Consider the following 11,270-nt stretch of genomic DNA (forward strand, 5'->3'; position numbering starts at 1 on the left):
CACTTGAAATGAAGTAAATTTCAAAACAAACTCAATTTTATTAGTTTGAAAATTATCAACATTTTATGAAGCTCAGACAAAACGAAATGCTTCATTTCAGGTCTTTTGAGTTTGTTTTTGGTTTTAGTGTTTGGTTTGCCCCCCCCAAAAAAAAGCACCTGATTTTTTTCAATAAGAATTACACTCCTACCTCAATTTTAAATGGTACTTAAGCTCCTAACTCCCTCTGAAAATATTATCCTTAAGCATCATGAGTAGGAAGATGATCATGATGCTGGGTAAAGCCTCCCTCACAGCAGTAACATTTAATAAAGAGGTGTGGAAAACATAAGAGGGAATTATTCTTGCCAGGAACTTGACATAGCAAAAAAAAAAAAAAAATCTTGCTTCCTAACATTTTAATAGACAATATGAAGAAAAAAACCAAATCCCTGAATTTTGCAATCTTGATGTAAAATAAATAACTTACAAAATGCCTCAAACTTTTTGACTTTGATGGAGAGAGACAAAAGAATGTTGACTCACAGGGTGAAATTCATCCTTGAGCTGAGTTCTGGCCTATGACCCTTTCAATCTCACGTAAGCCCCCAAAAGCCTGGGGGTGGCCATATGCACGGGGATGAATTTCAGTCTGAACCTTTTGGTTTTAGAATGACTAGATATTAAAATACGAATGGAAAGCCATCCTAGCACACAAGCCACTGCTCTTTAAGTGGGAAGGAGTGATAAAGGAGAAAACAATGGAATGTATTAACTCAATCTTATCTTGCAAAATTATCAAAATATGACTCAGATACACCTTTTTTAAAGAGAGAGAGAGAGAAAAAAAGCTACTCTAAGCAGCACTTTCTATAACCTATATAGAGAAGGGCCACAGACTCCAAGCCCTGGTCTACACTAGGACTTTAGGTCGAATTTAGCAGCATTAAATCAATGTAAACCTGCACCCGTCCACACGATGAAGCCCTTTATTTCGACTTAAAGGGCTCTTAAAATCGATTTCCTTACTCCACCCCTGACAAGTGGATTAGCGCTTAAATCGGCCTTGCCGGGTCGAATTTGGGGTACTGTGGACACAATTCGACGGTATTGGCCTCCGGGAGCTATCCCAGAGTGCTCCATTTTGACCGCTCTGGACAGCACTCTCAACTCAGATGCACTGGCCAGGTAGACAGGAAAAGAACCGCGAACTTTTGAATCTCATTTCCTGTTTGGCCAGCGTGGCAAGCTGCAGGTGACCATGCAGAGCTCATCAGCAGAGGTGACCATGATGGAGTCTCAGAATCGCAAAAGAGCTCCAGCATGGACCGAACGGGAGGTACGGGATCTGATCGCTGTATGGGGAGAGGAATCCGTGCTATCAGAACTCCGTTCCAGTTTTCGAAATGCCAAAACCTTTGTCAAGATCTCCCAGGGCATGAAGGACAGAGGCCATAACAGGGACCCGAAGCAGTGCCGCGTGAAACTGAAGGAGCTGAGGCAAGCCTACCAGAAAACCAGAGAGGCGAACGGCCGCTCCGGGTCAGAGCCCCAAACATGCCGCTTCTATGATGAGCTGCATGCCATTTTAGGGGGTTCAGCCACCACTACCCCAGCCGTGTTGTTTGACTCCTTCAATGGAGATGGAGGCAATACGGAAGCAGGTTTTGGGGACAAAGAAGATGATGATGATGACGAAGTTGTAGATAGCTCACAGCAAGCAAGCGGAGAAACCGGTTTTCCCGACAGCCAGGAACTGTTTCTCACCCTGGACCTGGAGCCAGTACCCCCTGAACCCACCCAAGGCTGCCTCCTGGACCCAGCAGGCGGAGAAGGGACCTCCGGTGAGTGTACCTTTTAAAATACTATACATGGTTTAAAAGCAAGCATGTGAAAGGATTACTTTGCCCTGGCATTCGCGGCTCTCCTGGATATACTCCCAAAGCCTTTGCAAAAGGTTTCTGGGGAGGGCAGACTTATTGCGTCCTTCATGGTAGGACACTTTACCACTCCAGGCCAGTAACACGTACTCGGGAATCATTGTACAACAAAGCATTGCAGTGTATGTTTGCTGGCGTTCAAGCAACATCCGTTCGTGTGTTATCCTCAGGAGAGTGAGATATAATCCATGGTCACCTGGTTGAAATAGGGTGCTTTTCTTCAGGGGACACTCAGAGGAGCCCATTCCTGCTGGGCTGTTTGCCTGCGGCTGAACAGAAATGTTCCCTGCTGTTAGCCACAGGGAGGGGGGAGGGTTGAGGGGGTAGCCACGCGGTGGGGGGAGGCAAAATGCCACCTTGTAACGACAGCACATGTGCTATGTATGTAATGTTAACAGCAAGGTTTACCCTGAAAGAGTGTAGCCAGTGTTTTATAAAATGTGTCTTTTTAAATACCGCTGTCCCTTTTCTTTTCTCCACCAGCTGCATGTGTTTCAATGATCACAGGATCTTCTCCTTCCCAGAGGCTAGTGAAGATTAGAAAGAAAAAAAAAACGCACTCGAGATGAAATGTTCTCCGAGCTCATGCTGTCCTCCCACACTGACAGAGCACAGACGAATGCGTGGAGGCAAATAATGTCAGACTGCAGGAAAGCACAAAATGACCAGGAGGAGAGGTGGCGGGCTGAAGAGAATAAGTGGCGGGCTGAAGAGAGTAAGTGGCGGGCTGAAGAGAGGGCTGAAGCTCGAATGTGGCGGCAGCGTGATGAGAGGAGGCAGGATTCAATGCTGAGGCTGCTGGAGGACCAAACCAGTATGCTCCAGTGTATGGTTGAGCTGCAGCAAAGGCAGCTGGAGCACAGACTGCCACTACAGCCCCTGTGTAACCAACCGCCCTCCTCCCCAAGTTCCATAGCCTCCACACCCAGACGCCCAAGAACGCGGTGGGGTGGCCACCGGCCAACCAGCCACTCCACCACAGAGGATTGCCCAAAAAAAAGAAGGCTGTCATTCAATAAATTTTAAAGTTGTAAACTTTTAAAGTGCTGTGTGGCATTTTCCTTCCCTCCTCCACCACCCCTCCTGGGCTATCTTGGTAGTCATCCCCCTATTTGTGTGATGAATGAATAAAGAATGCATGAATGTGAAGCAACAATGACTTTATTGCCTCTGCAAGAGGTGATCAAAGGGAGGAGGGGAGGGTGGTTAGCTTACAAGGAAGTAGAGTGAACCAAGGGGCGGGGGGTTTCATCAAGGAGAAACAAACAGAACTTTCACACCGTAGCCTGGCCAGTCATGAAACTGGTTTTCAAAGCCTCTCTGATGCGTACCGCACCCTCCTGTGCTCTTCTAACCGCCCTGGTGTCTGGCTGCGCGTAACCAGCAGCCAGACGATTTGCCTCAACCTCCCACCCCGCCATAAACGTCTCCCCCTTACTCTCACAGATATTGTGGAGCACACAGCAAGCAGTAATAACAGTGGGAATATTGGTTTCGCTGAGGTCTAAGCGAGTCAGTAAACTGCGCCAGCGCGCCTTTAAACGTCCAAATGCACATTCTACCACCATTCTGCACTTGCTCAGCCTGTAGTTGAACAGCTCCTGACTGCTGTCCAGGTTGCCTGTGTACGGCTTCATGAGCCATGGCATTAAGGGGTAGGCTGGGTCCCCAAGGATACATATAGGCATTTCAACATCACCAACAGTTATTTTCTGGTCTGGGAATAAAGTCCCTTCTTGAAGCTTTTGAAACAGACCAGAGTTCCTGAAGATGCGAGCGTCATGTACCTTTCCCGGCCATCCCACGTTGATGTTGGTGAAACGTCCCTTGTGATCCACCAGAGCTTGCAGCACTATTGAAAAGTACCCCTTGCGGTTTATGTACTCGCCGGCTTGGTGCTCCGGTGCTAAGATAGGGATATGGGTTCCGTCTATGGCCCCACCACAGTTAGGGAATCCCATTGCAGCAAAGCCATCCACTATGACCTGCACATTTCCCAGGGTCACTACCCTTGATATCAGCAGATCTTTGATTGCATGGGCTACTTGCATCACAGCAGCCCCCACAGTAGATTTGCCCACTCCAAATTGATTCCCAACTGACCGGTAGCTGTCTGGCGTTGCAAGCTTCCACAGGGCTATCGCCACTCGCTTCTCAACTGTGAGGGCTGCTCTCATCTTGGTCTTCATGCGCTTCAGGGCAAGGGAAAGCAAGTCACAAAGTTCCATGAAAGTGCCCTTACGCATGCGAAAGTTTCGCAGCCACTGGGAATCGTCCCAGACCTGCAACACTATGCGGTCCCACCAGTCTGTACTTGTTTCCCGAGCCCAGAATCGGCGTTCCACAGCATGAACCTGCCCCATTAGCACCATTATGCATGCATTGGCAGGGCCCATGCTTTCAGAGAAATCTGTGTCCATGTCCTGATCACTCACGTGACCGCGCTGACGTCGCCTCCTCGCCCGGTAGCGCTTTGCCAGGTTCTGGTGCTGCATATACTGCTGGATAATGCGTGTGGTGTTTAATGTGCTCCTAATTGCCAAAGTGAGCTGAGCGGACTCCATGCTTGCCTTGGTATGGCGTCCGCACAGAAAAAAGGCGCGGAATGATTGTCTGCCGTTGCTCTGACGGAGGGAGGGGCGACTGACGACACGGCTTACAGGGTTGGCTTCAGGAGGCTAAAATCCACAAAGGGGGTGGCTTTACATCAAGGAGTAGTTCAGGCAGGACTTCACGGAGGGTTCCAATAAGAAATGGTGCACCTAAGTTATTGTTCTTATTGGAACAAGGAGGTTAGCCTGGCCTCTGATTGATACATGGCTAGATCTACCTCGCTGCACCTTCTCTGTGCGTGACTGCAGTGTGACCTAGAGGAATGAGTCCCCTAGACAGGGGAGGAGGCAAATGAGTACAGAACAAATCTAGTCTATTTCTTGTTTTGATCCACTCCATCTATCTTTTACATCTTTGGCTGGCAGCAGACGGTGCAGAAGGACTGCATGCCATCCACATCTCATGGCTGCTCGGCAGAAGATGGTACAGTACGATTGCTAGCCATTGTCATCTCTTGCCTGCCCGGCAGAAGATGGTACAATACGATTGCTAGCCATCGTCATCTCTTGCCTGCCCGGCAGAAGATGGTACAATACGACTGCTAGCAATCCGTATTGCCTGCCTGCTCACCATTAGACGGTTCAATACGACTGACTGCAGGACTAAAGAGAATGACCTGGTCAAGTCACCAAAAATTTAGTCCCTGCGCCCATGTCTGCCCAGGCGCTCCCAGCCGACGTGGCCAGGAGCACCTCGGACATGACGAGGACGGCTATCAGTCATACTGCACCGTCTGCTGCCAGAAAGCAATGGGTTGCTGCTACTGTGTAGCAATGCCGTACAGCGTCTGCCAGCACCCAGGAGACATACGGTGACGGTTACCTGAGCGGGCTCCATGCTTGCGGTGGTATGGCGTCCGCACAGGTAACTCAGGAAAAAAGGCGCAAAACGATTGTCTGCCCTTGCCTTCACAGAGGGAGGGAGGGAACGGGGGCCGGACAATATGTACCCAGAACCACCCGCGACAATGTTTTAGCCCAATCAGAGTGCTCCATTGGGCTGCTCTGGACAGCACTCTCAACTCAGATGCACGATTGTTTGCCGTTGCTCTGATGCAGGGAGGGGCGACTGAGGACACGGCTTACAGGGTTGACTTCACGGAGGGTTCCAATAAGAAATGGTGCACCTAAGTTATTGTTCTTATTGGAACAAGGAGGTTAGCCTGGCCTCTGATTGATACATGGCTAGATCTACCTCGCTGCACCTTCTCTGTGCGTGACTGCAGTGTGACCTAGAGGAATGAGTCCCCTAGACAGGGGAGGAGGCAAATGAGTACAAAACAAATCTGGTCTATTTCTTGTTTTGATCCACTCCATCTATCTTTTACATCTTTGGCTGGCAGCAGACGGTGCAGAAGGACTGCATGCCATCCACATCTCATGGCTGCTCGGCAGAAGATGGTACAGTACGATTGCTAGCCATCGTCATCTCTTGCCTGCCCGGCAGAAGATGGTACAATACGATTGCTAGCCATCGTCATCTCTTGCCTGCCAGGCAGAAGATGGTACAATACGACTGCTAGCAATCCGTATTGCCTGGCTGCTTACCATTAGACGGTTCAATACGACTGACTGCAGGACTAAAGAGAATGACCTGGTCAAGTCACCAAAAATTTAGTCCCTGCGCCCATGTCTGCCCAGGCGCTCCCAGCCGACGTGGCCAGGAGCACCTCGGACATGACGAGGACGGCTATCAGTCATACTGCACCATCTGCTGGTCAAGTCACCAAAAATTTAGTCCCTGCGCCCATGTCTGCCCAGGCGCTCCTGATCGACCTCACACAGGCGACCAGGAACACCTCGGACATGACGAGGACAGCTACCAGTCGTACTGTACCGTCTGCTGCCAGAAGGCAATGGGTTGCTGCTACTGTGTAGCAATGCCATACCGCGTCTGCCAGCACCCAGGAGACATACGGTGACGGTTACCTGAGCGGGCTCCATGCTTGCGGTGGTATGGCGTCCGCACAGGTAACTCAGGAAAAAAGGCGTGAAACGATTGTCTGCCCTTGCCTTCACGGAGGGAGGGAGGGAACGGGGGCCGGACAATATGTACCCAGAACCACCCGCGACAATGTTTTAGCCCAATCAGAGTGCTCCATTGTGACTGCTCTGGACAGCACTCTCAACTCAGATGCACGATTGTTTGCCGTTGCTCTGACGCAGGGAGGGGCGACTGAGGACACGGCTTACAGGGTTGACTTCACGGAGGGTTCCAATAAGAAATGGTGCACCTAAGTTATTGTTCTTATTGGAACAAGGAGGTTAGCCTGGCCTCTGATTGATACATGGCTAGATCTACCTCGCTGCACCTTCTCTGTGCGTGACTGCAGTGTGACCTAGAGGAATGAGTCCCCTAGACAGGGGAGAAGGCAAATGAGTACAAAACAAATCTGGTCTATTTCTTGTTTTGATCCACTCCATCTATCTTTTACATCTTTGGCTGGCAGCAGACGGTGCAGAAGGACTGCATGCCATCCACATCTCATGGCTGCTCGGCAGAAGACGGTGTAATAGGAGTGCTAGCAATCCATATTGCCTGCCTGCTCACCATAAGACGGTTCAATAGGACTGACTGCCGAACTAAAAAAAATGCCCTGGTCAAGTCACTAAAAATTTAGTCCCTGCGCCCATGTCTGTCCAGGCGCTCCTGATCGACCTCACACAGGCGACCAGGAACACCTCGGACATGACGAGGACAGCTACCAGTCGTACTGTACCGTCTGCTGCCAGAAGGCAATGGGTTGCTGCTACTGTGTAGCAATGCCATACCGCGTCTGCCAGCACCCAGGAGACATACGGTGACGGTTACCTGAGCGGGCTCCATGCTTGCGGTGGTATGGCGTCCGCACAGGTAACTCAGGAAAAAAGGCGCGAAACGATTGTCTGCCCTTGCCTTCACGGAGGGAGGGAGGGATCGGGGGCCGGACAATATGTACCCAGAACCACCCGCGACAATGTTTTAGCCCAATCAGAGTGCTCCATTGTGACTGCTCTGGACAGCACTCTCAACTCAGATGCACGATTGTTTGCCGTTGCTCTGACGCAGGGAGGGGCGACTGAGGACACGGCTTACAGGGTTGACTTCACGGAGGGTTCCAATAAGAAATGGTGCACCTAAGTTATTGTTCTTATTGGAACATGGAGGTTAGCCTGGCCTCTGATTGATACATGGCTAGATCTACCTCGCTGCACCTTCTCTGTGAGTGACTGCAGTGTGACCTAGAGGAATGAGTCCCCTAGACAGGGGAGGAGGCAAATGAGTACAAAACAAATCTGGTCTATTTCTTGTTTTGATCCACTCCATCTATCTTTTACATCTTTGGCTGGCAGCAGACGGTGCAGAAGGACATATTGCCTGCCTGCTCACCATAAGACGGTTCAATAGGACTGACTGCCGGACTAAAGAGAATGACCTGGTCAAGTCACTAAAAATTTAGTCCCTGCGCCCATGTCTGCCCAGGCGCTCCTGATCGACCTCACACAGGCGACCAGGAGTACCTCGGACATGACGAGGATGGCTACCAGTCGTATTCTACCGTCTGCTGCCACAAGGCAATGGGTTGCTGCTACTGTGTAGCAATGCCGTGCCGCGTCTGCCAGCACCCAGGAGACATACGGTGACGGTTACCTGAGCGGGCTCCATGCTTGCGGTGGTATGGCGTCCGCACAGGTAACTCAGGAAAAAAGGCGCGAAACAATTGTCTGCCCTTGCTTTCATGGAGGGAGGGAGGGAAGGGGGGGAGTGACGATATGTACCCAGAACCACCCACGACAATGTTTCAGCCCCATCAGGCATTGGGATCTCAACCCAGAATTCCAATGGGCAGCGGAGACTGCGGGAACTGTGGGATAGCTACCCACAGTGCAACGCTCCGGAAGTCGACTCTAGCCTCGGTACTGTGGAAGCACTCCGCCGAGTTAATGCACTTAATGCACTTCTGTGGGGACACACACACTCGAATATATAAAACCGATTTCTAAAAAAACGACTTCTATAAATTCGACCTTATTCCGTAGTGTAGACATACCCAAAGACGTCTACTTAGGTCTTCACTATTGCCAGCCTAATGTGCACATTTCTCAGATACTTCAGTGTCTGTTGGGTGCACAAATACAAGAATAGATACAATGATCTCTAGAGCCACACTGCATTGTTGTTTTTACTATTTTAAGTGTAGTAAAACAATCTCTGATACCATACTCGGTGGTAACTGTGAGAATACTTTAATGGCAATCATTGTACTTCTATAGTTTCATCCAGGCTAGAGCTACTTTGAGATGCGCCTTTCTCATTGTCACTTGGGGCTTCTCAGACAAGGCTGGAAGTACACCAAACTTTCTTTTAAACTTGCCCAAAATTTTCCAAGCCTCTCAAAGTGCGCTGATTTTTATTTGATTTGATCAGAAATGTATTGTACATCAACATAATCAACGGTCACAGCAGCTCTTCAGCCCACTGTGCTGAAAAAAAGATATGGATTTTTCCAGGAGGGCTTAGGCTGAGTTTAGGCACCTGGCCACCTGGCCACAAAGTCTGGTGTTGAGGAATGCACCCCAAAACTCTCAGTTCACTGTCATGAATCCTTTACTAGAGGTAGGCATCTAAGCCAGGTCAGCCCTTCTTGAAGAAGAGGAGGTGACTTCCCTCCCCATATTTTACTCAATATTCCAGTGGTTAGGGCACTCGGCTGGGATGGGGGAGACTCAAGTTCCTAGTTTACATCAGGCAGAGTGAGGATTTGAACCTGGGTTTCCTGCATCCTGTGTGAGTGCCCTAAACACTGGACTATTTGTTAAAAGGAGGCCACTACCATCTCTTCCTCCATCTGTGTTTTGTGTGGGACCCAATCCAGTAGAAACAACCTCAGGTGGCCTCTGGCAGGCCTACTGAATTGGGCCCCCATGGATGAGGTAGATGGGAGAATGCATAGTCTGTGAATCCTCCTGAGGTTAGGCAGGAATTAGATACCAAGCTGCTTGGTGGTGTCAGGTCTGCTGTGCACATGCTCACTAGCAGAATTTTGGATGCCTATGGGATTTTATCAGTGGAATTTTCAGCATCTAGAGAGGATTGACTCTAAAAGTTCCTGGTCCTCCACAGCTACCAGACAGGACCACGATGCATTGCAGCAGGGAGTTTAATAAATGTATAGCCTTCCTGGTTAGGGAGTTCTCTCACTGCTGCTTCAGGCATGTCTTTGTGTTCATGTTGTCATGCTACATGATATTGGCAAGAAGAGACTCCCAAACTGCTAGAGTGGTGATTGAGTGGGGAAAGTGGAAAATCAGGGAGGTGTCCTGTGAAAGCAGCCCGAGGAAGAGGGCAGAGCCCTGTCTCAATGCAGCAAGGGAACTCATAGCACAAATGGCTGTTAGAAGTTTAATTTTGGCAGCTCAGGCAGCTGGCCTTTCTGGATCTACAGATTTGAGCAATTGCAGATGACTTCTGGCTTACCAGAAAACGCACAATACCTGGCAAATGCCCTGATACTTGCATGGGGGATGCTGCTGACGACTTCCTGTGTGCCCTAAACCTCACTGATGAGGAAAAGAGAGAATATTCCAAAGGGAAAGAAGCTTTTAGAAACTCATTTAATAGGCAGACAGAATATTAGATGTGAAATGGCCAAATGTAATAGGAGGTGCCAGGCACAAAGGGAAACAGCTAAGACTATCAATTGCAGTAATAAAAGTCTTGCTGTACATTGCAAATATGGAATTTAAGAACAAATAAGGGACGGGATAGTTGAGAAACCATTTTATCAGCACAGCTTCAGTTAGACCCAGATCTCTCACTAGCAAAAACTATAGTTAGAGTGAGAATGCAAAAAAAAAAAAAAAAGAAAGAAACCGCAATGTGACTTACAAGCTAGCAACACAGAGACTGCATTGGACAATATTGAGATAGTAAAAAGAAAAGAGACAAATGTCAAAGAAGTCAGACTAATGTACAATATAAGCACAGTGCACCACTACAATTGGAGACCAAAGAAACTTAATAGCAGGAAAGCTTGGAAAAGCTATGGAAAATGTGGAAAGACACCATGTCACAGCTGGCAGTGGTGTGGGAATAAAGACAACATTTTGAGTCTTAGCGTGGGCAATACAAAGGGTTAATCCAGAATTGCTGGATATTGCCTGCTGCTTCCCCCTAACAGGACTGGGTGCACAGACACTGTGACAGCTATTCTTTTTATCATGTCTCAGATAATACTGAACCTCACTCTGGGCCAGTCCCACATTCAATGGAGTTTAAAAGTTTTGTCAGTGACTTTAGTGGGAGCAAACGCAGACTTCTTAAAATTCTAGAAGAGTACCAAAAAAGGGCCTAGTAGTGGGAATCACTTCCTTTTCTGTCTGTCTCCTACTTAATTTAATAGTACATAGAATAAGGTATTGTTTTCTGTTTTGATGTCAATTTCCAGTAATTTACAAGGCTGAAATCACATGAGGCATGAAGTCACAAAATGACTGCTCCTCAGTGAATGTCATAGGAAACACGAGTGAACTGACTATTTCATCTTAAATCAGGAGGGGAAGAGCTCAACATTTTCACAGTTCAATGCTTCAAAGCCAATGATGCTCGATAGTGAAATTTAAAGTAGATACTTCAAGGAGTATACAGAAGACCCATTCAGGTTCTGACGCTTTTTAAGCATTCCACTAGTTACCAGGCATCGTTGTTTGATGCTTGTTTGAGTACTTTAAAGCCCATTGAATGTTGCATTAAACTAAA

General features: G+C 48.5%; 1 protein-coding gene across 1 annotated transcript; it reads left to right on the forward strand.

The window, feature by feature from the left end:
• The first annotated feature begins 1,073 nt into the window (after window positions 1–1,073).
• LOC141981676 (myb/SANT-like DNA-binding domain-containing protein 7) lies at window positions 1,074–2,899 on the forward strand. The gene is made up of 2 exons (XM_074943306.1): window positions 1,074–1,823; window positions 2,403–2,899. Exons 1-2 carry the CDS (start codon window positions 1,241–1,243, stop codon window positions 2,486–2,488), a joined length of 669 nt encoding a protein of 222 aa, XP_074799407.1. The 5' UTR covers window positions 1,074–1,240; the 3' UTR covers window positions 2,489–2,899.
• Window positions 2,900–11,270: the final 8,371 nt, after the last annotated feature.

The sequence above is a fragment of the Natator depressus genome, chromosome 2 (assembly GCF_965152275.1).
Source record: "Natator depressus isolate rNatDep1 chromosome 2, rNatDep2.hap1, whole genome shotgun sequence".
Classification (NCBI taxonomy): Eukaryota; Metazoa; Chordata; order Testudines; family Cheloniidae; genus Natator; species Natator depressus.

Bases quoted from the DNA above. Each gene is read 5' to 3' on its own strand.
- LOC141981676 (XM_074943306.1), top strand. From the start codon at position 1,241: ATGCAGAGCTCATCAGCAGAGGTGACCATGATGGAGTCTCAGAATCGC. The intron at 1,824-2,402 runs GTGAGTGTACCT...TTTCTCCACCAG, and splicing joins AGGCGGAGAAGGGACCTCCG to CTGCATGTGTTTCAATGATC.